Genomic DNA, 27,833 nt, shown 5'->3' with positions numbered 1-27,833 from the left:
GTTTTTTTTTCTTATGTTGAGTCAAGCATGGTGGTGTACACCTATAATCCTGCAACTTAGGAGGCTGAGGCAGAAGGATTGCGAGTTCAAGGCCAGCCTGGGCAATTTAGCAAGATCCTGACTCAAAATGAAAAAATAAAAAGGGTTGGGAAAGTAGCTTAGAGGTAAAGTGACCCTGGGTTCAGTCCTCAGTAGCCCAAAATTTAAAAAAGAAAGAAAGAAAGAAAGAGAGAGAGAGAGAGAAAAAAAAGAAAAGAAAAAGGAATTTGAGACAGGGTCTAAGTTGTCCAGGATGGCCTTGAAGTTGAAATCCTCCTGCTTTAGCCTACTTAGTTGCTAGGATTAGAGGTGTGCACCACCATTCCCAGCATGAATCTAGTTGTCAATTTTGTCACTAGTAGAGGGCTGTTCCTTTTTTGAGTCAGGTCAATAGCACAGGCTTAGGAAAAGCTGGGTAGGGCCCAGAAAAAAAGGGAAGAAATCCATTGTGGGAGGGGGTCACAGGAGATTTCAGTCTGTACATCTCTTCAGTACAAGGCTAGTGTCTAGCACTAGGACTTCCGTGTCACTATTTCAGGATGATACTTCTTGATGACTAACTAGGGCTGGTCATTCCTTTTCCCCCAATTCCCAAAACCTGGAACACAGCTTTTGCCCTTCTACTGCAGCAAGCCTGCTTAGACTTAAATTTTCTGAAACCAGCAACCCTTTCCTTTCCCCATTCTACATGTCAGGTGGGATTGAGCAGAACCTTAGAGATCATTCACTCATCTCACAGATGAGTAAGTCAAGGCCAGAGAGAAGTGATTCACCAAATCACAGGGCAATCAAGTGGCAAAACTGGAACTAGATTTCATTCCATTTAACTACCTACCAGTCTGCCCATGATTTTGACACATAGAGTTCCAGATGTGCTTCTTTACTTTGGTCTATGTAATGCCAACATTAAATCCACTTAGTCTGTATTTTTGGCAAAGTTAGTTTGCACTGCTCTGAATTCTTAAGTGTGCTCAATTCTTCCTGTCATTCCTGTTGTGTGTGTGTGTGTTACAGTTGGCTTGAGTTGTGAGAGGTGTGTGCCTAAGAGCAATTGAGTATGACTGTGTCTTAGAATTATAGGTTTATGGGCTACTGCTTACCTATGTTTGTCCTTGTGGTGAAGGACAGAGGTCCAGCCTCACCAATTAATAAGATTCCATCTTAAAACAAAAACAAAAAACAAACAAACGTTAAGAAGGGCTGGGGATGTAGCTCAGTGGCAAAGCGCCCCTAGTTCAACCCCAGTACAAGAAAAAAAAAAAAAAAAAAAAAGGGGTGGGGTAGGGGTCAACCACAGTTGATGGTTTTGTATCTACACTTCTTTAGTGTAATTGTGATTCTGTATGTGTTTGTGTATATATTAGGATTATGGATCTATGACTTCTGTGTACTTACATGTATTCTCTTCTCATGTTGAAGGTTATGTCTGCTGACCATTGTGTGTCCATTTGGATGTATTTATACTCAACGAAAGTTGTATCTAATTGCAGTTGTGTCTGCGGGGACTACTTGTTTAAAGGCTGCAGGGAGTCTGCCTTTCGTTCCCGGGCTATGAGAAAATGTGTCCAGGCGCTCTCCTCACACAGGCATTGGGGGTCCACGTCACGTTCCGGGATGCACTAACTCGAGTGCGGGGGCGGGGAGTGGGCAGGGCTTCAAGGCTCCGCCTCCTGCTCTGGGAGAAACCTCATTTCTTGGGGTGGAAACCGGGAGAGCCTGGCCGGCATCTCCAGCCGGGCCCCGCCCACTCTGGGCTTCGGCCCGCTGATTGGCTGTGTCTGTGGTGACGTCGCGGGGTTCGCAGACAGAACTCTGAGCTCCCGGCGCGCGGGAGGTATTGTCGCTCACCTCCAGGCTTTGTTACGTCGTCGTCTGCTCACCTGGCCGCGGGTGCGACCTGGCCGCTGTAGCCCGGAACGGGTGCCAGCCGCCGTCGCCATGGTGTCCCCGGTCACTGTGGTGAGTGAGCGAGCCAGCCAGTGTCCCGTGCGGCCAGAGCCCATCAGCGGATGACTGGGCTGCCGCAGGCCAAACTCTTGGGGGCTGAGGTGGGGCAGGGGTCGCGCTATGGCCGGCTTCCCCCAGCGGGGGAGTCGAGCGTTATCACGGCCCTCTGCTTCTAGACCCGCAGTGCCCTTCCTCCGCGCGCCCCTCAACCTCCCGCCCGCCTGCGGGAGGGAGGAAAACACTGGGCACGTGACTCGGAAGCGTGACTTTGTTGACCTGTGTGTGTCTGGCACGGGTCTGTGGGGTCGCGGCCTGGGAGAGGGAGAGGACTGCAGCGGGCCTACGGGTTCTGCGTAGGCGGACCACAGGGAGGCGTGGGAGAGGGCGGAGCACGAGGGCGACAGGGACCGCTTGGGAATCCTGTCCCAAGTTGGTTTTCTCCTCTTCTAAACAAGACGGGGGCCCAGGAGGGCTGATAATGTGCTAGGGGGAGATGGGTCATTCTCTGTTGACATCACCTCCTTTTCAGACTTTCTGAACTTGAACCTTTGTTTTGTTTCCCCACCCTCCAGTGTCTGGTGCTGGTCTCTCCACCTAAGGCCAGTTTCTCCTAGAAAATACGGGGGTTGGAGAGGAGGATAGAGAAGCCAGTTGATGCTCTCAAAGGCCGACAAGTGGATATTGTGGAGCTGACTATCCTTTCCAGTCTTCTCTGGCCATGCCCTTAGCTTGACTAGCCTTGATAAGGAAATCTGTATTTCCTGCTTTCACCTCTGGTAGAGAAAGATCAGTCTTGAATTCTGGACCCACACATCTGCCTCTTCCTAGTCCCCTTTACAGTCTGATCCCATTCCCAGGTATCTGGTGGTATAGGAGTCTTGAGTGTCTCTCCAAAGCCCTGTGCTGGACAGTTCACCCAGCCGAAGGCATAATCATTTTAGCAGCGTGGGTACACAGGGAACCTCAGCTTCTCCAAATCATCCTCCAAGACTCTGAACCAGCAACCCAAGGAATGTAGTTTGAGGGAACCCAGATGCAAAATATCTGTAGCAGTCTCCTTCTCCAGCTTGGACTGTCCTTGCAGAGCTTGGGTACAACCTTTCTTTAGCCATCCTCACCCCTAATCTGGCTGAGAGCAAGTCAGCTGCTCTAACTTCCTTCTCTCAGTTCCCCATCTCCTCCCAGCCTGTTTGCTGGCTCCAGATCAGAAGCTGGGAAAAGAAGCCCCCTCCTACCCCCCTTACTGCTTCTTTCTGGTGTGCCTTGAGGCTCTTGTTCTCTGGGAAACAAGACTGACCAACAAGCACCTTCTGTCCCCTGATACTTGAAATCTTTGGTGTGTCAGGGACAGTTTTCTTGTTCCCAACCAATGAGTCTGTTTCTCTAGCATCCTTAGTACCTCTTCTTGTCTTGATGCCACCTTTAGTCTAAGACAGGTATAGTAGAGACTGAGGAGTAGACCAGCCAAAAAGGAAGAGGAGTTGGAGTAGGAGAAGGTTGTCATTGCCCACCTTCCCACTTTCCTGGTGTTGCCAGGGCCCTAATTCTGAGTCCTAGCCTCATTACTGAGGATCTTGAGTTGGCCAGTCCAGGTGTCTGTTGTTTCCTACTGACTTCATTCCAATTCCAGATAGCTGGAGTAGTGCTGATGCTGGCAGGGGAGGGGCTAAAGGGGTCCTAGGGAAGAAAGGGAGGGGACAGGAAGGGAGAAATGTTGGGTTACAGAGAGGGACATTTTCTTAAAGACCGCTAACTGCCTGGTGAGTGACTATTTTCACCCAGCCCCAGAGCCAAGAGTAGAAGGAAGTGGAGCCCTTTCCCCTCCTAATAAATGGAGCCTCAGGGTGATGATGGGTTTGTTTCTACCCTGCTGGGGGTTGGGGCAGGCCAGGCTGGTTTTCTTTGTATTAATCCTCCCCGTTTGGGGTCGTATGGGGGTGGTATAGGCCTATCTCTGGGGTGGATATCTGGGTTGAAGGTATTGGCTCTGAGCCCCATTATGAGCTTCTGAACTCCAAAGCTCTGAGTGCTGCCTTTGTCCTGTGTCCTCCAGGTGAAGAGTGAGGGACCCAAACTGGTGCCTTTCTTCAAGGCCACCTGTGTGTATTTTGTGCTCTGGCTACCCTCATCCAGCCCATCATGGGTCAGTGCCCTCATCAAGTGCCTGCCTATCTTCTGCCTCTGGCTCTTCCTTCTGGCCCATGGCCTTGGATTCCTGCTGGCCCACCCCAGTGCCATCCGCATCTTTGTGGGGCTCGTCTTCTCTGCCCTAGGTGATGCCTTCCTCATCTGGCAAGACCAGGGCTACTTTGTGCACGGTTAGTGGTCATAGTAACTGCCTGTGTGTTGGGGGGTCCTGGGGCTGGGGGAAAGAGGGTTGTGGGGTGGGGTAAGGATTTAGAAAAGGGAGCTTTCGAATGGGGGAGTTTGAGGGTTTTCGAGACTAGAGAATGTGGTGGGATTCCCTGTTGGAGGATGGCCTGATCACTAGGTGAACTAGTGATCAGTTCTGCAGTTCTTTAGGGGAGGGGTGATCTTTACCTTTGTGGATCTTCCTACACCTGTTACTTCCACAGCAAAGCTGTTGGATTATCCCCACCCCCGATACTCATTAATCACCAAGCCTGCCTTCAGCATCCCTTATCCCCTCTCACTCCCAGGTCTGCTGATGTTTGCTGTGACCCACATGCTCTACGCCTCAGCCTTTGGCATGCGGCCACTGGCTCTTCGGACAGGCCTGGTGATGGGAGTGCTGTCAGGCCTGTGCTATGCCCTCCTCTATCCAGGGCTCTCAGGTGCCTTCACCTATCTGGTGGGGGTCTATGTGGCCCTTATCAGCTTCATGGGCTGGCGAGCTATGGCAGGACTGCAGCTGGTTGGGGCAGCCTGGCGCTGGACTGAGCTGGCAGCAGGCAGTGGTGCACTGCTTTTTATCATCTCAGACATGACCATTGCCTTGAACAAGTTCTGCTTTCCTGTGCCATACTCTCGGGCACTCATCATGTCCACCTACTATGCTGCTCAGATGCTCATCGCCCTGTCTGCTGTGGAGAGCCGGGAGCCGGTGGAAGACTATAGACTGAACAAGGCCAACTGAGGGACCGGGGTCTGCGCACCTCTTTCTCCTGGGTTTGGGGTCCAGACCCTGGGGAACCTACAGGAGCTGGATCAGGATGGCTGCAGTGCCAGCCTGGGCAGTAGGTATCACCTGGGGAATTGACAAGTTTGAAGGGGTAAGCAGGAGAAGGATCTCCCTAGCAAAGCTAGAGGTCCAAGACAATGCCAAGTACTCAGAGAAGCAGCTTCACGTTCCTTTCTGGAGTCAGAATACATCACCCCACCTCTACCCCATCAGGACTCTCAAAGACCTCCTGAAGGGTAATGGTGCTCAGCTTCTTGACCACCCCCCATTTCCCTACTAGGTGAAGAATCTGTCTTCATCTCCTATGCCCCAGAACAAGTGGCAATGCTGGATGTATCTACTCCCACCTTTTCTGTTTTGTATAGTTGAGGGAAAGAGGGGAGAAATCTGTGTTGAGAGGACCCAAGGCCAGGGCTTGAAGCCCCTTTAACAGACCCCTGATTGGGAAGATTGGATGAAAATGGAATCTCCCTTTCCCTTGTCTATCCTTGTTACTTGAACAATCTTAATCTTTAAGCCTGACTGTGGAGGTGAAGGGTAAGCCGGTAAGCTTGGTCTGGGAGCTTCTGGATACCAAGGATCGAAGTTGATCCCATCTCACTCACAGGCCAGCCCAGTGGTCAGGCCCCCCTTACTACAACCCTTAGACCCTGTCCCCAGGGCTATGGTAACCATGCCAAAGGAAAGGGCCAGGCTCTGTGTGCTTGTGTGTAGTGTGTATGTGTAGTCTGTCTCCTAGCTAGTCTGTGTGTTTCTCTGCCATATCTCTGACTGCTGTCTGTAAAATCTCATAGGGAGAGGGCCTCAGGGAGCTACTGAGGGGTGCTGATCCTGGCACCTCTCCTCCCAACATACCCACTCTCAATGCTTTCCTCCCTGTCCCTCCTAAACTGGGCTCCAATGACATTCTAGGGTCTTAAGACCCAAGGCACATTCAATGCAAGGGAAGCAAGGATGGGGCAATTCCATCCTCTACTGCCCAAATGAATTAAATAAATAAATAGAAACCAAGGACCACTGACTCCCCTGCTTGTCTGCCTGTGTGGCACGTGCCTGTCCTGGAGAGTTAGTGGGGGCATGGTGCCAGGGGCCCTGGCTGTCCTCACAGCCTGGGTCAAAGTCTTGGCCAGGGCATCTTGGCGCCAGGCTGGCTCCCTAGTTCTGCTGACGCTGTGCTAGTTGGAGTAGGTCTCACTTCTCTGGTCACATGTGTGTATGAGGATGTGGTTTAGGACCATGGGGGATGGGTAATGTTTGCCATTGTCAAAATTTGTCCTTGATACACTTTTCCTATGCACAGGTGCCCAGCAATATTGGTGACCCTTAATTACCCAGTGTCCTCTACTGCTGCCTGCCTCCTCCCCTTTCCACCCCAGACCTGCTGCCTACTCCAAATGATCCAGATTTCCCTTTAAGTATCTCCTTCTCCTGAGACTCTAGGTTTAGTTGAACAACTGGGAGGAATGGAAATAGATTGACTAATTCATACTCTAGACATAAAACCCTAGCAGACTCCTGTGTGACCCCACCCCAGGGGCATTTGCATTTTAACAGGCAATGCCCAAACTCTGAAGTAGGAAAGTCTTAGATGGTGGTGAATATGCCATTGGAAGAATTGCTGCACGTTTGTGGGAATGTGATACAGGACACTCAGGTCTCATGGGTGTTGGGTGAATCAATGAATTTTCAAACTAGGATTTCATGGTTTTTGTTCTGTTTTGTTTTTGCTGTGCTGGGGATTGAATCCAGGGTCTCATGCATGCTAAGCATGAACTCTACCACTGAGCCTCAAACTAAGGGTTTCTTCCCCTGTCCACATGGTACTGGGGATTGAACCCAGGGGCACTCTACCACTAAGATACATCTCCAGTCCTTTTTCTATTTTATTTTGAGACAGGATTTCACTAACTTGCCAAGGCTGGCTTCGAACTTATGGTCCTGTCTCAGCCTGCCATGTAGCTGGAATTACAGGTGTGTGCTGCCATGCCAGCCAAACTAGGGTTCTACAGAGACCTCTGGTGGGGAATAGGAAGGTGTAAGGAGAGGAAGAGGGCTCAATGACACTCTATCCTAATTTTAAGCGCAGTAGCTTAAGATTTTTTTCTTTTAAGGAAGGATTCTGCTGCAAAACATTTGAAACTGGATGATCAGTCCCTTCTAGCTCTAATAGTGGGATCCCTGAACACCAAAGAGGCAAAGTCCTGATCCCTTCACACCTCAGAGTGCTGAACACAGATCTACCTGGTGTGAAGAAATGGGATTGAGAAGGACGCAGAAAAGGATGAAGTATTTAAGACTTGCCCCATGCCTGAGGAGTGCAGTGTGGCTGTGTAGGAGGGGTAGGCAAGTCAAGGTCCAGTCAAAAGGAGGTTAGTCACTCCTTTGAGAATGTTCTTGGAGCTTGGTTCATCTTATGCTTGTGTCCATACTCTAGGCCCCTATTGTATTCCTCGCTCTCAGGAATAGTAAAGGGTAAGCTCAGTGAGTTTATTGTCCCATCCCTTCACAGATGTTTACATTGACTTACACCAGAGAGCAGACTGGGCTTTGTACACTGGGGCCATGCACAGAAAGGCCAAGAAGCCCCACATCACTACAGCTTCCAGATGCCTGGGCTGGGCAGGAGCTCACATCAGGTGCTTTGATTTCTTCTGCAGGTTCTCAGTGATGGATGCTAGAATTGACTTGTCATCTTTGTCTGAAAGATCAAAGCAAATATTCATTAGTGTTAATGGTGCTGGGGGCCAGGGAAACTACAAACTGCTGGGCTTAATTACTGTACTACTGTACAGGAACTGAGAATTGGACCTTGGGACTCTCAATCTGGGGTTGGCTGAGCAGGCAGGGATCAAGAGTTGCCTTTTTTTTTTTTTTTTTTTTTTTTTTTTATACAATGGATTGAACCCAGAGGTGCTTAACACATCCCAACCCTTTTTATACTTTTTGAGATGGGATCTTGCTAAGTTGCTTCGGGCTGAGACTGGCTTTACATTTGTGATCCTTCTGCCTTAGCCTCCCCAGTTACTAGAATTATAGGCAAGCACCACTGTGCCCAGCAAGAGCTGCCATTTTTTTCAGCACTCAATATTTACCAGGCTTTATGCCAGGCATTGCCATGAACTATCTCATGCACTATGAAACCTCATGGCCTTACGAAATAGTTGAGAAAAAAGATCCGAAAGTTTGCCATGGTTATGTGGCTGGTCAATGGTGGCAATGTGCTTATAACCAGAGTTAAGTCCTCAGGGATCTCTAGCTGTGAAATGGAAGCTGTAAAGTTCCCACAGTGCCTGCCCTGCCCTAGGTCTGCAGTTCTGGAGGCATCATCTCAGTGCCACTGAGCTGAGTGAGCACTTGAGAGACAGAGCCACAGGACATGGTTCTTTCCACAAGGAAAGGCATCTATAACTGGATGGAAAGAGGTCTGTAACCAGGGAGACCACAACAATTGAGCATCACCCATCTCCAAGAGTTGAGGGAATGACAGAAGATGAGGATGGAGTGGGGCAGGGGTGGGAAGTGAGAGACTTGTTGGTTTGAAGCTTTATTATGAGGATCAGGGGAGAGCTAGGGGGAAATTTAAGCAAGAAGAAGCAAGGTGGTCAGCTTTTTGGGTTCACTGCTGACTGTGTAGCTGTGAAGACAATAGATTCTGGGAAGGAATGAAATATCTCCCTAATGTGCACACATATGAGCAGAAATAAGACATGCATATGCAAGTGGGAGGGGAGCGTTCAGTCCCTCTGCTGTTTGTGCCTTTCATTTGTCTCTATCCTAGACCAATAGTTTTCAATCTTGGTTGCACATCAAAATCACTTGCAAAATCTTGTAAACATACAGAGTCCTTCCTGAGTCAGAGTGATTGTGGTTGGTGAGTCTGGTGACCATCTTTTCTAAAGGTGGTCTAGGTTGACCAGGGGTTGCAAAGCACAGCTTACTAAAGGATCACAAACTCACATCTTCAGGGACCAGAAACAGCAAATGATATTGAGAGGATGCAAGAGTGGTAAGAACCCTGAAAATATTTGCACCATCAGATGGCAGTCAGATTAAATAAAAAATGATGCTAGCCAAATGCATAGAATGACTGATGGCCCTTAAAAGTGAAACCACTGCTTGGCACCCCTGTCCCTGACAGGATGGATGCATCCCCCAGGTTGGACTCTCTGGGGCCTCACCATAGACGGTAAGTGTGCAGCTGCTGCGGTCCTTGCCAAGTTCATTCTCCACTAGCACACTGTACTCGCCGCTGTCCTTTAATGTGCAGGTGGGAATGACAAGGGTGCATACTCCACTGGTGGAGTTGTACCAGAACTTGGAGTTGGCCGTGATGTTGACATCACCCTTGTAGAGTGTCACTGTGGGCCGTGGATTCCCAAGGAAGGCACAGGTCATGGTGCAATCCTGGCCTCGGAGCACCGTGTGTGGCTTGAGCGGAGTCAGGAAACGAGGAGCGTGGCGCCAGTCCTTTTGCTGGTATGGCTTCAGCTTGTTGTCCAGGTTTTCAACTGTGCAGAAGGGATGGGGTCCCTGTGAGTGGCTCCCTAGCTGCCACCCCTGTCTTAGAGCTTTGAGACCCGGCCTACATGAAACTCCAAGGACCTGGACCAGATTCTCAGACACCATCAACTCAGGAAACCCTGATGTTACACTGGTTCCTAAAGGCTCTTTCACACTACCCCTCCCTACCCCAAGTCATTCTAGGGTTCTGTGACCTAAGCCAGGGTCACAGGATTTTATACTTTCCCAGACTCCAGGGGCCTAGATGTCTTTCCAGCATCAACTCCTCAGACCTGGGTATTCAAGCTGTTAACCTGGCCTTTAATCACCTCCAAACTTCCCCTCTGTTAATTCAGTTTCTATTGGCTAGTAGTCTCTGTTTTGTCCCATTTAGCACCTCATTTCCAGTTTTCCAATGTTATCTCCACTCTGAATTTCTTATTCCCAGGGTTCTCAGACTATTCCTGCTCCCCATAGTCTCTTCCCAGCTCTCACCCCTGTTAGCCCATCTTCAGAGCAGACCTGAAGTCTCTCCTCTAATCCCCTTTCTACCTGCCCCTGCCCCTCTGCCATCATCCCTACCCCTAAAATAGGGTACCTCCCCATCTCTATGCTCATCTTATCCCTCAAAATGCCACTAAGATACCATCTGTAATAAGCACCCCTAACATTGACTTTCCTCAGTGTCCCAGATGTGAATGCTTACATTTCAATGGTTCTCTGATTTTGTTTATGTGTTTATGGGTACTGGAAATTTAATCCAGGGGTGCTTTGCCATTGAACTATATCCCCAAAACTTTTATTTTGAGAAAAGCTCTCACTAAGTTGCTTAGGGCCTCACTAAGTTGCTGAGGGTAGCTTTGAATTTACCATCCTCCTGTCTCAGCCTCCCTAGCCTCTGGGATTACAGGTGTGATCCAGGGTTCTCTGATTTTTATCTCAACTCTTGGGTACCCCTTTGTGACTCTTATGTCATCCCCACCATCAGGGCTCCCAGATATAATGCAAACCTCAAGTCCCCTACTCACTGTGGTCCTTATTGACAAGCCAGGTATCCTTGGAGTCCAGTGGGTCACTGTCACCAATTTCATTCCGAGCCACCACTCTGAAGTAGTACTTTCTGCCTGGGAGCAGCCCTGTCACCGTGTACTTGTTGCTGAAGACACGCTCGGCTGCTGTGAACCATGTGGGGCTGCTGGCATCCCGCTTCATGATGACATAGTGGGCGTCACCATCCTCCTGCACATCAGGGCTGTGGTTCCAGGTCAGAGTCACTGTGTTGGGGACCTCCTCAAACAGTCGTAGGTTTGTAGGAGGCCGGGGGAAATCTGGAAGAGTTGGAAAGTCTATGGGTTTCCTGGGGGCTGAAGGATTATGCCCCACCCTAGCCACTTGCCCAGTCCACTGGAAAATAGGATGGGGCACTTCTCTTTGGCTCATAGGCAGCAGGTGTCCTGGAACCAGACAGATCTCATTCTGAAGTGTTACTCTGACATTTAGTAGCCCTGTGACCTTGGGCAAGTTATTCTTTCTGAGACCTATTTCTTCATTTGCACTGTGAGGAATAACAATGACTAATTGCTTCATAGGAATAATGGATACAGTGCCTGGCATGTAGTTCCTACTACTCAATAAAAGTTTATCCTTTCCTTTCTTGTGCTTAGAGCTTTATTATAAAACTTCCTGTCCTAAGATATCACTCTAGTTTTTTGTGGATTCACTCCCTTTGTCCTTCCTGCCCCTCTCCCATTCTCTAGTCTCTCTGCTGACCATACTCTCATGCCCCAAAGCTCACCAGATAAGACTGTAGAAACCAAAACAATGGCTTGGTCCTAGTTGAATATCTATAGGGCATCAGGCCTTTGAGAACCAGAGGGTATACAACCCTCTCCACCAGGCAAAGGCTGATAAGTGTAAAAGAAGACTTCATTAACTAAGGCACACTTTCAAGTGGGAGGAGCTTAAGTAGGAAGCTACATTTTGGAGTACACAGGGATACCTCCTGGAGGCTTCTGTCCACAGTCCATACCTGCCACATGCACATGAATATCATAGTGTGCCTCTCCAAATTCATTCTGGAGCAAGATTCGATACACTCCTGAGTCAGAGCGCTTGGTGCTCTGGATGAGGAACTGGGAATGGTTTTTGCCTTTGGTGATGGTTTCCCGGCCCTTGGTAGTGGCGCCATCTTTCTTCCAGATCACAGTGGGTGGTGGTGAGCCCTGGGTGGTGACAGGAAATGGTACTATCAATCACTCTGATGGAATCTGGGACAAGGCCTGCTCCCATTGTCAAGGAGTCTCCTGTCAGAATGTAGTTCCAGGAATTGGGCAAGGAGGAGCAGAGGCAGAGGCAGTGACTATGATGTCTACAATAGCCATCTTGGTTATGTGGAAGACCTATGGTGACCAGGGTCAGCAACAACTCACAGAAAAGGCTGCATGGATGCAGAGGGCTGTCCCAGCACGAACCACCATGTGACTCTTCAGCCGAGCACTGAGGTCAAACTTGGGGGCAGCTGAGATGGAAGAGAAAAGGTAAGGGCATGGACCTCTTTCCAGAAGATTCATCTTTAAGCCTCCCCTCCAAAGTCTTTCCTAACCTCTTCTCTTTCCTGGGCCCCCTACAGGACATCAGATCTCTAAACCCAGCAAAACTGTGAAGCATTTATTTGTTTCCTGTCAGTCTCCCTCCACTAGGATCCTGGAAGGCAGTTCCTGTGTCTTGTTTGTTTGTATATCCCCGACACTGTCCTTGGCTCACAGTGGATACTGTCTGGCACACAATGAGTACTTATGTTTACCTCTACTTCTCCAGGTATGGAATGACCTTTTTTTTTTTTTTTTTTTTTTTTTGAGGTGCTGGGGATTGAACTTAAAGCCTCATGCATGCTAGGCAAGTGTTCTACCACTGAGCCATAGCTACAGCCCTGGATTACTTTTTCTTGTTCTTTTTCTTTCTTTTTGTTCTTGAAATGGGGTCTTGTTATGTTGCCCAGATTGCTCTGAAACTCCTGGGCTCAAGTGATCCCCTTACCTCAACCTACTGAGTAGCTGCGCCTACTCTGGATAACTATTTCTTGATCATAGCATCCAATTTTCCCCTGTAGGATGAGGCCCTTGAGAAGAAGGTTTGGAGCTAGAATGATAAGTCTGAACCCCCAGACTCTCTGTGTCCTTACCTGGTGGTGGCATGGCACGGACGCCTTCATCCAGCTCCACAGGCTCCCCAACCCCAGCTTCATTCACAGCCCGGATACGGAAGAAGTACTTCTGCCTCTCAGTGAGCCCCCCCACTGTGTAGCAGGTGCCCGAGATGGGGATTTTTGTGCACTTGGACCACTCCTTGCTGTCTTCAGCCCGCATCTCAAGGATGTAGCCAGAGGGTGGGTCTCCTTCTGTAGGCTCCCGCCAGCCCAGGGAGATGCTCGAGTTGGATGAATCAGATACATGCAGTCCCTGCACCAGGCCTGGGGGTTCTGGGATAGCACAGGATCCAGTCAGTCCCCAACTGATCCCACTCAACCCCATGCCTACTTCCCACCCTCAATACTCCTGGACCCTAACTTTTACCACTTCTACCACCAAGTCCTATAGCTTACATCCTCAAAACTCAACCTTCCACACTCAACATCCTCCAAATTCAATTCTTTTACCAGCTCAATAGTTTCATCGTTAAAGTTAATATTCAACATACTTTACACAAATTCAATATACCCCACACATTCATGCCTACATTCAAAACCCAACATTTAACCATCTCTACTGCATCCATTTATAGGGTGTATCCCCACCTCATCTCCTAAACTCATCCTCTCAAACATCTACCCAACACCCTCCCTCAATCCTCAACACATCTTTATTACCTCACCCAACCAGAAATACTTATAGCTTGATAAAACCTTTTCCCACACTGCCTCCTTATATCCCTGATGCTTTATTTTCTTTCCTTTTTTTTTTTTTTTTTGGTACTGGGTATTTAACCCAGGGGTACTTTACCACTGAGCCACGTCCCCAGCTCTTTTTTAAACTTTTTATTTTGAGACATGGTCTTGCTAAGTTCCTTAGGGCTTCACTAAGTTGCTGAGGCTGACCTTGAACTTTCGATCCTCCTCCCTCTGGCTCCTAAGTTGCTGGGATTACAGGCATGCACCACTGTGCCCTGCTGGCTTTCTTTTATGTGTGAATCCTATCACTCTATAAGCCTGGAAGTTTCCAGTGAGTGGAGCCTGTGTGATCTATTCTGTCAGATTTTCCCAGGGAAGAATTTGTCTCTCTGCTTTGAATGGGCTAATTCCATTATATGTTGAGGCCTGCCAGCCCCATACTCACTAACAGGATCCTTGGCCACCACTGAACTGGATGGCATACTGGGCTGTCCAGGGCCTGCCTTATTCACAGCTGTAACTCGAAATTCATATTCTGTGTCCTCCAGGAGACCATCCACAGTATATTTGGTGCCTGAGATGGGAAGATGAAGTGTTATGAGACCAGGGGCATCCATAGGGTGAAAGGCTAAAGAGTGAGATATCTTGGAAGAGGAGGTCATGAGATGCTGTTAATGCCCAAAAAAGTGGGGGGGGGGGGCAGCATATAGTCAGAGTAGCAGTTGGTCACCTCAGCAAGATTTACTTTGGTCCATCTTGAGCTTTTGCTCCTAGGACCTTACCCTGTACAGGGTCCTTGTTGACTGGCACCCACAGGTTACTGCCTTTCTTTCTTCGCTCCACAATGTAGCCAAGCACTGGGGCTCCCCCATCCTGGGCAGGGGCATTCCAAGTGATTGTCACAGTTTCTTTGGTCACATCAGTCACTTGAGGCTGGGAGGCAAGACCCGGGGGTTCTGTGGGAACATAAAGGTGGCAAAGGTTAGAAGAGGGGAACACATAGGCTATTGTTCCCCCATGTTAACCTCTGTCCCCCTAAAAAAAAACCTTAATGATGATTAACTTTGGTTGTATATTATCTTCAAGTGGGGTGTAAAAGGAAATCCACCATTGACAACTAACATCTGGATCCTACTCCCAGATATTCTAATTTAATTGGCTTGGGGTAGAGTGCAGACCAATTAAATTAGAAGACCCCATATGATTCTAATTGTAGCCAAGAGTGATGATCACTGACTTAAACATTCCAACCATGTGACCCCCATTGCTGCAGTTCTCATTCTATTGTCTTGACACACTGAGACATGGAAATCAGTTGGGAGGGGTGTAGTATGTAATTAATTAGCAGTCATAATTAAAATATATTGTCAAGGGTTTTCTTTGGGAAAAAATAAAGAGTAATTTCAAAGTTATCCCTAAAGTGACATCATACTCCCTTGGATTCCAAGATGATATCTAGAATGGTAAAGAAGTGAAGTTAGTTCTCTGGAATTGTGCACCTCTGGGTACACCAAAGGGTGTGTGTTGTATATGTGATCTGACTAGAAAAAGTTTGAAATTCCTGACTGAAATTATGTTCTATTTTTCCTCTACAATCAGTCCATTTCCTGGGTCAGTTAGATGATCCTGTGGAATTCCCCATAGGCCAGTGTTCCTCACTGGCTGAAGGCCCCCAGCTGACCTCTGGGTGAGTCCCTGAGTACCAGGAAATCTCACTGACCTATGGGATTTCCTGCAAACACTTCGTCAGTCTCCAGTGGGTCACTCACACCCTCCGAGTTGACTGCCAGGATGCGGAACTGGTAGGCTTTTCCCTCTTCCACCTTGTTGGTAGAAAAGTTGGTGACTTTGCCATCCACCTCGCCTATCTTAATCCAGGATTTCTTGCCAACTGCCCTCCGTTCCACTATGAACTGTGTCACAGGACGTCCTCCGTTGTCCTTTGGGGCCTTCCACTTCATGTGCACACAATTACCAGAGAGCTCTAGGAACTCCACTCGGCCCTGTGGAGGCTTGGGGCGGTCTGGGGACAGAGAACAGCTTCACAATGGGACTTTGAAGCAAAGGACCAGAAGAGACTCCTCCCACTCCCCAGACATCTGGCCAGCCTGGGGCATAAATGGATTTTGAGCTTTCTGGATCCCTTGTTCTTCCCTGTGTCCAAAGAATTTGATCCTTGCTCTCCCTGAGCCTCCTGCTTGGATAGGAATGGGTGGACTGCAGCCCCTGGGGAACTCTTACTTTAGCTGGTCCTCTGGTCCCTTTCCAGGCAAGTTCTCTCCCTCTTCTGAGCTTCCAGAACACCAGTGATCACAGTCTACCTTATTATTACTTGTCTATCCCTTTGGATTGAGGTACTGCTGGAGATACTTCATCTCTACAACCCCAACACTGAGAACACAGAGGAGGCACTCATTCTTGCTGCTGAATTGAATTAAAATTCAAAACTTTCTACCCCACAGTGGTAGAATTGCAGGCAGGAGGTGGTGATATGGTGTTCAAACATTGGAGGTTGAATATAAGTTCATTAAGGTCAGTTCCTCATTTAATTGCTTATCCCAATGTTCAAACCAATTCCAAACACCAATCCCATCCCATCCCCATCCAGATTTCCCATCTTATTTTATTCCCTACCCTTTCATCTCCACCTTACTCCATTTCACTTCCCACTTCACCACTCTTCCCAACCAACCTCTCCTCCATTCCTAAAATTTCACCTCTCTTTTACTTCATTTCCTCCTAAACCTCCAGCCATGTTCTTGTTTTCCAGTGAAGAACAATACTTAGTAACATAGTGAAAGGTCTGTGTTATTAGGGCTCTGCACTGGCTATGCACTTTAAAACCACTAGAAATGGATACTGTAGGGGAAAAATTACCCTGCTCCTGGTGGGAACCAGGCTTGAGAAGCCCACTTGACCAGGGTCACTTAGGAAGTGGTCCCATGGCTTATCTAAGTCAGTACTCCAACCCCATGGCCTGACGGAACAACTCTGTTTTGGACCTCCTCACCAGTCTGCCGTCTGCCCTGAGTGCTGGGCAGCTTGTGCCCCCAGGCAGTCCTGAGGGGCCCTTTCCTCACCCAGCACATTGAGGTGCAGCGTGGCAGTGGCTGTGCCATGGTCATTCTTGAGCTTGAGCAGGACCAGGCCGCTGTCTTCACGCACGCAGTTTGAGATGGTGAGCAGTGCCTGGTCTTCCCCGCGCTCCATGGACACGCGGTCTTCCTCCGTCACCTCAATGCCGTCCTTGTACCACGTCACTTTGGGTAGTGGCTTTGCCCGAAAAGGCACCTTCATGTGGGCTGTGTGGCCTACCTTCACAGTCACAGGGTGCGCAGCTAGTGCCTCCAGGATGGAGGGGTCGATGGCAGGAGGATCTGTAGAGTAGGGCAGCAGAGAAGGCTTGCCCACCAGGGGACAGGGAGGGGCCCATGGGGAGCGGGGAGGGGCTGTGAGCATGTGGGCAGGCCAGGAATCTTGGGCAGGACCTCACCTGCGATGAACACCGAGGCTTCACTCTCAGCACCCTTGGCCCGGAATGTGTACTTGCCCTCATGCTCCGGGCCCATATTGGGAAAAATGAGCTTGTGCACTGCACCCTGCTTTACGATCTGCACACCTGGCAAGTCAGTGATCTAGGGGACAAGGGGTGGGAGTGAGTGGGAGCGTGGGCCAGGTAGATCTCCTTTGCCCCTTCCCTGGCTCCTGCCTCAGACCTCCTTGCCATCCTTCAGCCACACGCCCTCCACCTTCTCGTCATTCAGCACTACGCACAGCTCAGCCGGGCTCCCTGTGGCTGCATGAACATCAGACATCCCGCTCTTCACCGTGGCCAGACGCTCTGGGAAGAAAGGAACTGGACTGACTCAGGGTGTTGGGGTAGAAGGGATTCATGGGAAAAGGGTAGTGGGAGCGGTCAGGTGAGGTGTCAATCAAAATCATTTATGATGAGCAGATGAGTTGCCTTGGTCTGTAGATTGCTTGATGGTCAGTGAGTGGGGTGGGGGGCTGGTGGAAGTAGGTGTTGGGGAAAGGTTAGTGGCTTGGGAAATGGCAGCCAGGAAGACTGAGAGATGGTTAATGGGGAATTGAATAGAGGAAGATGCTTGGGTGTGACTTGGGATTGTTCTGTTGAAGAGAGAAATGTTGTACATGCAGGTGATGAGTGGAGTTTGGGTGTTGTGGTTATGTTGGCCTGTGGGATACCTAAAGTCATTGGGGAGGTTGGTCAGGGTCAGTGGGGAATGGTTACACTTAGGGAATAGGGGTGGTCAGGGTTGCTGGGGATGATCAGAGTTTGGAAGTAAAAGATGAAGGCAGGGAATTTGGGATAGAGTCTGGGAGATGAGGGATGATCATGGTCTAAGAAGTGTGAATGTTCAAGGAATGGGAGATTTGAGAATGTCAGAATTTGGGAGATAGGGATGATCAGAGTGGGGAGGTACAAGTTGGCCATGATCTGGTGAGGTGGTGAGGGTTGCAGTCAGTAAGGAGCGGCTCAGCGTCCACTGGAGGGAAATTCCTGGATTAGTTAATTGGTTAGTGTGCGTTGACAGGGTGGGTGTGTACCTTCCACAGTGAGGGTGGCTGTACTACAGTATTCAGTTGGGTCTCCATTCTGCATGGCCACCACAGTGTACTCGCCACCATCGCTGAGCTGTGCATCCTCAATGATGAGTTCTGCTCGCTTGCCCTCATGGTTCATGCTGTACTTGGAGCCATGTGCCAGCAGCTGCCCATCTTTCTTCCACCTCAGTGTCACATCCTTGGATGTCAGCTCACACTCGAGACATGCGCGGCTCCTCTCTTTCACGCGTGCATTTTTGAGAGTGCTCACAAACTTTATGGGGATGCCTGGAGACAGACAGACAAACACTTTGGCCTATTATTAAACCCTTATTATCCTTTTGGTGCCATTATATGCTGCTTTGCCCCTCTTTTTGGCCCTAGAAAATGTAAGAAGTTGACACATTGAGTGTGTTTGTATGCAACATGTGACCCAAAGAACTGCATGGCAGGGAAAGTCCCCGCTCTGCCCTTAACTCAGTTGTTGACTCTACATCTTCATTCACCTCTGTGAGTGTCAGATTCCTCATATGTCAGTGGGATAACAACTTCTACAGCACTGCAGACAAGATCTCTGATGTACCTGCTATGTCTTTTTGGTGTCTAAACTTGTATACATGCTGTTACTTCTCCTGCAGATGTTTTTTCCTCTCCCCCTTCTCTGAAAGCTGAACTGCTTTTTATTCTTCTTGGTAAGGCTTGGGCATCACCTCATCATATCAACATCTGACATTGCTGGGTGGTGCCCCTTCCTTGGGCTCCCATGGCCTCTATGCCTGTCTCTATGACAGCAGTGATGATTCTATGTGGCAGATTCCAGGTGTGGTTCACATGAGTAATATGTTCATTGGTGTACCCACCATCATGTACAAATCCCCAAACTTGCAATAATATTGGAATATGACATAAATATGCTGTTATGATATGATGTTAAAGCCATAAAGGCTAATAATTTATTGGTTCATGATATTCCACCTTATAAGACTACACTGTCATTGACTCCTGGTTTAAGAACTGCTATTCTAGTTTCATTTTCATACCTTCCTCCCTTACTGGACTAGAAGTTTTCAGAAAACCCTCTCTTCCTAGTACCTGTCAGGACAGGAGGATGTGGGACTGCCCTCGCAGAGGTTACCGTGGCACAAAGCCCACCCCTCAGGTTCTTCCCCAACCACTCACGGTCAATAGTGAGTTGAGTCTTCTGTACCAGGTTCCCTGCTTGGACAGAGAACTCGCCACCGTCACTGAGTCTGGCATCCTTAATCTTAAGCGTGTGGGTCAGACCATCCTCAGACACTGAGATTTCATATTTGTCATCCCTCTTTAGTTCCTTCCCATTGAACTTCCACACAAAGTTGGGCTCTTTCTTTGAGAGGCGGACCTCAAATGTAGCCATCTGGCGCTCTGTCACCCTTAGTGGCTTCAGTTCTCCCAAGAACTTCAGTGGCTCATCTGCAGCAAAGAATGGGGGAGGTAGGACACAGAAGGGAACATGGAGACGCAGGCCTCATTGGTCTTCTGTCGCCCACCACTGGGGGAAAGCACCCTTTCTTTCATCCCACTTGTGAGCCCTTCTTCTCTGGAGTCTATTCCCAGCATATCAACAGGGTCTCCTCTCCAATAATGTTGTGGTGCACTTGTTTGTTTGGCGTTTGCACAATCACAGAGGGCTGGGGACTCGAACCTGGGTCTCCAGCATGAGAGTCAGGCACTCTACGTGAGGAGCTATATGGCCAGCACTTCCAATAATGTTAATAGCAATTTAAAAAAATCTTTTATGTAGTTTATAGATATGGTCTGGCATACTTCTAGCCAATTTGCACATTATTTCATCCATTTATCACATATATTCTACTATGATTTCCACATTTTACAGTTAGGAAAACTGAAGAAAAGAAGTTAAATAACTTGCCCTAAATCTCACAACTCATAATTGGCAGAAGCTGGAGTGTGACCCCCAGTAGTCTAGCTTCAGAGTCTGTGTTCTTAACCAGTATGCCACACTGTCCCACAGCACTTACTATCTCATAGTCCTCTCCCTTACAGCTTATGTTTTTTTCTCTTGCATTAATACCCATCTTCTTGCAGTCCTTTCATGAATAACCCCACAGTCTCTCTCCAGTATCCCCAAGGACCCCTCCCTGGCCATTCCTCTCCCCAGACCCACATTCATACCCAGGACTGTGAGCTGTGCACTCATCCGCTTATCCCCCACAGACAGGCTGTAGATTCCGGCGTCACTCATGTTTACGTTGGTAATAACCAGCATGTATTTGGTGCCCATTTGCTTCACATCATACTTGCCCAGGGAGTATTGGATCCTCAGTGGCTCAGTATCCTGCCTCATGGAACAGGTGGGAAAGCTGATGAAGAGTTTTAGGAGGAGGAGACTTTCAGAGCTCCCCATTTCCCAAAACCAGCCTAAGCAGGTGGGTGCATTGTCCATCTTTCTAAACATACCCAAAGGTCCCTACAATCTCTTTGGTCTCATCATCTGGCTTGAGGGATTCAGAATCCCTGTCTTCCTATAAGACTCAAACTCCTAATGTGTTTGAGTTCTCCTACAGGCACAGATCTTCAGTGACCTTATGATTATCTAATTCAGCCTTTCAGTTTAAAGATGGGCAGACTAAGGCACAGAGAGAGGAAAGTGACTGTCTTAGATCGAAGCACAGTGATGGAGCAGCTAAGAGTAAGGTCCAGCTCCCTGCCTCTTTCAACTGTACGAGGACATTCTCTTGATGGGATGGAAGAGAGGCCATGGCTTATGGATAATGAGAGGGTCTGAGAACAGAGAGGATGCAGAGAAGAAATTATATTACCAGGATGCACCCTGTTCAGAGGCTTCCCCCACCTTGATCCATATCATCTTGACATTGGGGTCCTTCAGCTCCATGATGCAGTCAAAGGTGACTGTGGTATCAATCTTGGTCTCTATGTCTTCTAGGGGCTTCAGAATCCGGATGGCCTGTAAGATTGTTTTAACAAAATGGCAAAAGTTAGAGCATCTGGAGTCTGCCCAGGTGGTTTCCAAAATTCTGGAGGAGACTCCTGCGGGACTGGGGAGAAATGACTAGGCTCATTAGATAACTCCTTCCTCCTAGGCTCATTGATCAACTAGAAGACTCAGAGAAGAATCTGATGGGGGATGAGAAAGGAACTGCTATTGTAGAAATCACTTTGTATGTGGGCCCATTACACAGATTCTACAGTTAAAGTGTTAATGATGAATATGAGTTGGTTGAGTGAAGAAATGAATGACAACAACACAAAAACAAATGAAAGAGGAAAGTATGCTTTTCATTTTTCAGGTGAGGAAATGGAAACTCAGAGAACTACACAAGGTCCACAGCTAATAAAGCAGGAGAACTGGGGTTTGATGCCAGGTCTCTATGATTCCAAAGTTCATGCAAATACACCAGGGAGAGGTAAAGAGAGGAGAGGTAGAAGGAAGGTGACTTGAGTTCCTTTCCGGCTCTTGAGTGGAAAGTACACCTCTGAGTATGTGTGTGCAGGTTGGGGAAGACAAGCTTTAGCACTGGCATAGAAGCCCAGCCCCTGGCCTACAGGCTCCAGTACCCTACTGGGCACTGACCTCCACTTCCACTTTCTTCTTCATTCCTTTGAGCTTCTTGAGCAGTCCCCGGAAGTCGGTGAAACCATACTCCATGCAGACCTTCTCAAAGTCTTTCTTGGGCACCTTGGACAAAATTTCCAGCATCTCTTTCTCATCTGTCACTTTCTGCTTCTTCTTGGGGGTTGGGGGAGCCCTGGAAGAAGAGGAGGCCAAGCTGTACTCAGTGCCTCCAACAGAGGGAGCTTTCCCAACCTTGAATCTATGAATTCTTGTAATTCAGAGTCCTGATGAGGGGCCTCTGAAGTCTCCAGCTTGAGTGGGAGAGTGTACCCTGGGTAGAGGGGCTTCCCAGTCTCACCTCTTCTTCAACATCTTTTTGAAATCTAGTTTTTCTTGACCTGAGGACACAGAGAGGGGCAACGTCAGACAGAGGGGAGTCTAGTTCTTAAAAGCAAAGGCCAGGAGGAGAGAGCTGGCTCACCCTCTGTCACCAGCAAGGACACAGTGTAGATGGCATCTGCATGGTCATTGCTTGCAATGCACTTGTAGTTGTCGGAGTCATCTGAGGTCAGTGGTTCCAGCTGGATCAGAGTTAGACCATTAGAAGGGATGGGAGGGAACCACAGAGTGACTTCTTATGAGATGGGGAAAGAGGACTTTCTTTGGGGAGGGGCTGAGTGTTGGATGGATTGGGCAGCCTTTATTATTTGGAGGTACTAAGTTGCAGCCAGTGTGAGGAAGCTGTTTGCCACCAGATTTTCTGGCAATAACATTATCTACTGCTCATTAGACTCTGCCCCTGGACTGTGAACTCCTAGAAAGCAGTGATTTGCTGGGTTGTAAGTTTCCAGCACTGAATGTGCATTTTTTTTTTCATGTAATACAGTCATTTTACTCCTTTGTACTAGTGACTGCGCTGAACCCCGGAAACGGTGAATAGGGTTGACTTGGTGCTTGTCTGCAGCTTCTTTCAGCTGAATCGGCTCTGGGAAGTCAAGGTTATCAATCCTAAGTGCGGCTGAAAGTATGAGCTTATGTAAGGGGCGGCCAATAGGGGGACTCTGGGACAGCTTCCGTGCCTGCGCAGGGCTGAGTCCGATTAATGTTGGGTTTTGGAAGGAGAAGGAACCAGCTTCTGTCAAAGGGACTCTGTCCTTCTGGGATCTTGGGGGAGAGAGGAGACCTTTGTCTTTCACAACGGGAAGTCGGGGCAGGACCCGAGTAATTATAGGGTCAGGAGTAATTATAGGCCTCCATCTCCCAGTAATTCATCCCTCCCTTTCCTCAAAGGGCCTGAAACCAGAGGTCGAAGCTGAGTACCAGGTCTCAGGAAGTGGTCCAGAAGCTGACTGCCTAAGGCAGGACTCTTCTGGGTCCAAATCCCCCTACCCTCACACCTACTCTGGCAGTCCATCTCAAGTCCCAGATGCCGCTACTCCTCAGCCTCGCTCCTCCCACTACGGTTGTATTGCTTCTTCCCCATATCCACGGCTTTGGTCTCTGTTCGCTTTTGGCTCTCTCACCTTCTAGCCCCGTCCCTTCTGACTTTGCCCTAGCTAGACCTTGTTCTGCTGGTAATTTTGGTTCCCTTCTTAGACTGGCAGTTCCGAAGTTCCTGGGTCCTCTTCTAGCCTGCGGTGCCTCTTTCCCACCGCCCAGTTTTCCGGTTGCCCTTGTGGGTGCGAGGACAGGCAATCGGCCCTGGGGTCCCTGCTTCCCGCCTCCTTGAGATCAGGGCGCACCTTCAGTACATGCTCCTTGTTAATGCTGTCGTAGAATATCTTGGCAGATTCCTTGATGGGGATGCCACTCTCCCTCTTCCAGGAGACGTTGGGTTTTGGGTTCCCCTGCACACGTGCTCGGAACACAGCTTTATCCCCTGCGGTGGGCACAGGACACATTTTCACCTCAGCTCACAGGCTGGACATTCGGACTGCCCTCTGCCTCCTCCAGGGGATTTGGGCCTGGCTCGGGGCAAGGGAAGGGTACTTGGCTTGGCCCTGCCAGCGTCTGTGTATTGGGGAGCATTGGGCGAGGCGGGGGTGGGGATGGGGGAACCAGGGGAAGAAAGGGAACTACGGGGGGAGCGTGGGGAAATACCAGCAGTGACACACCCTCGGGTGAGGTAATTGGGTGAGGTTTCTCCACAAACTCAGGGACGCTCTCGCCTGCAGGGATGTTGGAACTCCGGGTCACCAAACTGAAGAACTCCACTGTGCTGGAGGACTTACTCGTCACGATTTCCTCTGTGGGAGCAGGCGAGAGGTCAGAATGGGCTCCAGGTAGGGAGCTCAGTTCTGGATTGGAGAACTCATCTTTGCTTTAGGGAATGGATGGTGGAGCATGAGAACTAGTAGCCAGCAGGTGCAGGACCTGCTTTCGCTGAGACCTTACAGTCGATGGGGCAGTGTTATGTTAATTTTTGCCACCAGGGGACGCCAAACCCTTTCCACTCCTCAATGGTCAAACACCTTCATTGCTCCACAGCAATTTTATTTTATTAAAAAGGAGACCTTCCTGGTGTACACCTGCAATCTCATTGACTTGGGAAGCTGAGGCAGGAGAGTCAAAAGTTTCAGGCCAGCCTGTTTCCAAAACAGCAGCAGCAACAACAACAACAACAAGAAAAACCCTTCCCTTTTAGGGATTTCTTAATCTCTTGGGCTTCTCTTCTAGAAGTCTTTGTACCTCACTAGCATTAAGATGGGTCAGACCTTTCTGTTTGGAAGGGCTGTAGCTTAGTTGAGCTCTGCTACAGATTTCTTCCCCTGCCATTCTGTGGGTTCAGTATTCATTGTCTTAAGGGTACTGATTTCCCCCTACCCTCATACTGGGATGGACCTTTGGGGTGCTCTGTCACTGAGTTATACCCCAACCCTTTTTATTACACATGCTAAGCTACACTGAGCTATACCCCTAGCCCCCAAGAGCATATTCAGTGTGGTAATATAATTTCCTATTTAGAAAACAAAAAACCATTTTAGCAGTATAAACTACAGAAAATCTTGTTGGCTGGTGAGTTGTCAACAAATAACAATTGCTCTGATTCATGGAGCATGTTCCTTGTACAAGGAACTGTGGTAGACACATATAAGAGATGATTTTATTTAATCTTCACAGCATTCCAATGAAGTAGGTGCCTTTAGCTTCTCCATTAATTGGAGGGACTGAGATGGGAAAATAAAATGAAACAATAACCCTATTAAGCTCTCGTGGCCTTCTTTGAAATAGTGACTGGAGGCCTTAAACCACCGCATGGAGGCTGTATCTTGCCTGAAGATGTCTTTTATTTGACCACTGCAATATGTAGACAAAAAAAGCAACCGTACATCTGAAAACTGAAATAGTTCACATAAAAATTCAGGGTTGCTGTATTCTCAACCCTGGATTCATATTCCCACATTAACAGCCAGTGGGAGGAGAAATGTGGATGCCCCTTAGATGGGGAGTCCTCTCCAGTTTACTCATCTTTTCTCCACATTTATGTTCCCCGCTTGGACTCTGTTGGTCAGTAGTTTTCAACTCTGGCTACACATTAGAATCCCTGGAGAGCTTTATAAAAATACCTGATTTAATGGTCTGGAGTGAAACTCAGATATTAACATTCTTTTCACCTCCTCTACCCACTAAACTAAGATTGCGCTAATGTGTGGCCAGAGCTGAGAACCACTGATATAAATCACTGGAGTTTGCAACTTCTGGTCTAGAACTTAGACCTTGGGTCTTCTCTGTTCTACTTGCTCTGCCTCACTGGCCAGGAATGCCTGGTCTAGAATGTTTATCTGACTTTGACCTTGTGCACAGAGGACTTTGAGGTACTCTGTCCTTCTGGAACCTTGAGGGAGAGGCAATTACTGTGAGGATGGCCCGTAGCCATCTTTTAATCTCTTTACACTGGAGACATTGACTAAAACAGTCTGCAGTGCTGAGACCCTTTCTCAGCTTTCTCTTGGATCTGTCTTTGCCCAAGTCTGGTCCCCAAGGGTTAAGCACCTGGGAGCTTAGGTCACTTGTTTATGTGTTCATCCACTGGTAGTCAAGTCTCCCATTTCTTAAGTGGAGCAGTGTCAGCATTACTCATATATAGATAAGGTAACTACGTTCCTATCCTTCCCCACATTTGAAATTCTGCTGTGGGAGACACTGTCCATTTGCCTCTGGTTTTTTAAAGCCATTAAGAGTTTACCAATCTTTCACACACATCCATGTGACTGATTTTTCTTAATCTGTTTTCCTGGAGATATGATCTGTGAGTGAACATCCAACTGGGTGAAGATTTATCAAGCCCCAGATTGAAGCACAAGTTGGGAGGGGGTACTATTGCTATTGCAGGCTCCCGAGGGATGCATTAGCGGCAAAGACTGAGGTGACCCCAGGGTAGGTGTGGAGGAAGAAAGGCTGTCCTCTGCCAACCCCCCTTTCTCTACTTGCCTCCCACGATCTTGGTTGTCTGGGAGAAGGTCTGTACGTGGGTGGTGGAGCTGGAGAACTCCATGGACACATGCTCCTGTAGCATCTGCTGGTGGTGAATGGTCGTCATGGTGACAATAGACTTGAGCACTCACCTGTAAGGACCAGGAAGAGAATGAGGCCACAAAGGACATGGGAGGGAGAAAGAAGGATATTCAGACATGTGTGTGTGTGTGTGTGTGTGTGTGTGTGTGTGTGCACGTGCTCTTGTGTGTGTGGGCGGTGGGAATGCACAGGAAAGGGTGAGGAGCACAGGCCTTTGTTCTCTGGCCTCTTTTTTCCTTGCTCTTTATCTGTCTTTCTCTGATTGATTCCAAGTACCAATGAGCCTGTTCCCTCACTAGGTAACCCAAAACAATTCCAAGTTCTTGGAAGGGTAAGTTACAGAGCTGAGACTAAGTAAACCAACCAAGTAAGATCCACAGGTGCTCAAGGATACCTGTTGATAGTTACATGAACTTGAAGGGCAGTGCTGGGTGTTTCATCAGGAGGTAATGACGTGGACCTGAGAAGGAACTTCCTGACTAAACCATACTGCAGCATGCCTTAGAAGGAAGTTCTGGATCTTTTTTCGGGGTCCTGGGGACCCTAGGCTTTGGTGGAATGCTAAGACAGATGACCATACATTCCCACAGCTCTGCTTTCATTTATGACACAGTAAAGGCAGAGGTTTAGTTTATATTCCTTACAATTTTGTTTGAACCAGTATAATTCAACCACATTAAAAAAGAGACACTAAAACATCTCCTTCCCACTCCTAGGTGCCCCACCCCCCTGCTCCCCTGAGAGGTACCACATATGGTCTTCAGTCTCCTTCCTGAGAACATGGGTGCATGTTCCTGTCCTTTTTTTTTTTTTTTTTTTTAACATGCTGGGTAGTCTATTATACACACTGTTCTGTCCCTTTCATTTTTCACTTAATATTATCTTGGAGATCTTTGATTGCCAGTTCATAAAGAATTTCTTCATTCTCAACAGCTCCACAGTATCCAGTAAATGAATATACCTGCCTCCTTTAACCAGCATGCCAATTTAAAACACCTTATTTGGCATATGAGGAAAACTTATGTCTATGAGAAATGACCAGTCCACTGTCGAAGTTTGCTCAGAACAGAGTTCTGATGCTGCTTCTCCTTTTTTCGTGTACTAGGGATTAAAACCAAGGGTGTTTAACCACTGAGCCACATCTCAGGCCCTTTTTATTTTTTGAGACAGGGTGTTGCTAAGTTGCTGAGGCTGGTTTCAAACTTGTGACCCTCCTGCCTCAGCCTCCTAGGTCGCTGTGATTATAAGCGAATGCCACCATGCCTGGTAAGTCATAGCTTCTTGACTCCCAGGCCAGTGGCCTTCCAGGGAACTCAAAAACCTTCTCCTGAATTAGGCATTTTGAGGCTGACCCCCCATTCCCACTTTAAACAAACTTCTACCTTTGGGTTCTGAGACCACTTCTCTGTACCTTCAGGGGCTCACAAGTTACCAGCCTGTGCCCCCTTCCAGGGGCAAGAGGGAGGCCTTACCTTCTGAACTGACCAGTACCTTCCAATACTTGAATGCTGTATCCACGGCTTGGGGTTCAGCTAGTGCCTGAGCTTCAGGGTGTCCGTCTCCTTCTTCTTTGCCCCAACAGCGGGCACTGAGGGTCATCAGTTCCTTAAATACCTGGCCCCCTGGGGGGATCCCTTACTTAGGCTCTTATCTCAGCGGGA

General features: G+C 48.5%; 2 protein-coding genes across 2 annotated transcripts; one reads left to right on the top strand and one right to left on the bottom strand.

The window, feature by feature from the left end:
* The first annotated feature begins 1,833 nt into the window (after positions 1 to 1,833).
* On the top strand, positions 1,834 to 6,825 carry TMEM86A (transmembrane protein 86A). The gene is made up of 3 exons (XM_079101883.1): positions 1,834 to 1,998; positions 4,040 to 4,304; positions 4,647 to 6,825. Exons 1-3 carry the CDS (start codon positions 1,978 to 1,980, stop codon positions 5,081 to 5,083), a joined length of 723 nt encoding a protein of 240 aa, XP_078958009.1. The 5' UTR covers positions 1,834 to 1,977; the 3' UTR covers positions 5,084 to 6,825.
* Positions 6,826 to 6,965: 140 nt separating this feature from the next.
* On the bottom strand, positions 6,966 to 27,828 carry IGSF22 (immunoglobulin superfamily member 22). The gene is made up of 22 exons (XM_079101819.1): positions 26,089 to 27,828; positions 23,772 to 23,903; positions 23,400 to 23,536; positions 22,139 to 22,238; positions 22,016 to 22,055; positions 21,676 to 21,850; positions 20,935 to 21,048; positions 20,256 to 20,418; positions 19,260 to 19,532; positions 18,084 to 18,368; positions 17,231 to 17,355; positions 17,008 to 17,149; positions 16,595 to 16,891; positions 15,235 to 15,537; positions 14,297 to 14,470; positions 13,960 to 14,088; positions 12,810 to 13,106; positions 12,058 to 12,146; positions 11,658 to 11,850; positions 10,657 to 10,956; positions 9,307 to 9,636; positions 6,966 to 7,826 (listed from the first exon to the last, which is right to left on the bottom strand). Exons 1-22 carry the CDS (start codon positions 26,195 to 26,197, stop codon positions 7,756 to 7,758), a joined length of 3,978 nt encoding a protein of 1,325 aa, XP_078957945.1. The 5' UTR covers positions 26,198 to 27,828; the 3' UTR covers positions 6,966 to 7,755.
* Between the last annotated feature and the right edge of the window lie 5 nt (positions 27,829 to 27,833).

Source organism: Sciurus vulgaris (genome assembly GCF_902686455.1).
Source record: "Sciurus vulgaris genome assembly, chromosome: 11".
In the NCBI taxonomy this organism is placed as follows: domain Eukaryota; kingdom Metazoa; phylum Chordata; class Mammalia; order Rodentia; family Sciuridae; genus Sciurus; species Sciurus vulgaris.
Note: the sequence above shows the minus strand (reverse complement) of the source record. Positions and strands in the feature narration are given on the sequence as shown.

Coding starts and splice junctions, on each gene's coding strand:
- TMEM86A (XM_079101883.1), top strand. CDS start 1,978: ATGGTGTCCCCGGTCACTGTG. Junction 1,999..4,039: donor TGGTGTCCCCGGTCACTGTG/GTGAGTGAGCGA, acceptor TGTGTCCTCCAG/GTGAAGAGTGAGGGACCCAA. Junction 4,305..4,646: donor CCAGGGCTACTTTGTGCACG/GTTAGTGGTCAT, acceptor TCTCACTCCCAG/GTCTGCTGATGTTTGCTGTG.
- IGSF22 (XM_079101819.1), bottom strand. CDS start 26,197: ATGACGACCATTCACCACCAGCAGATGCTACAGGAGCATGTGTCCATG. Junction 14,471..15,234: donor GTTTGCAGGAAATCCCATAG/GTCAGTGAGATT, acceptor ATGTTCCCACAG/AACCCCCGGGTCTTGCCTCC. Junction 9,637..10,656: donor GCTTGTCAATAAGGACCACA/GTGAGTAGGGGA, acceptor CCTTCTGCACAG/TTGAAAACCTGGACAACAAG.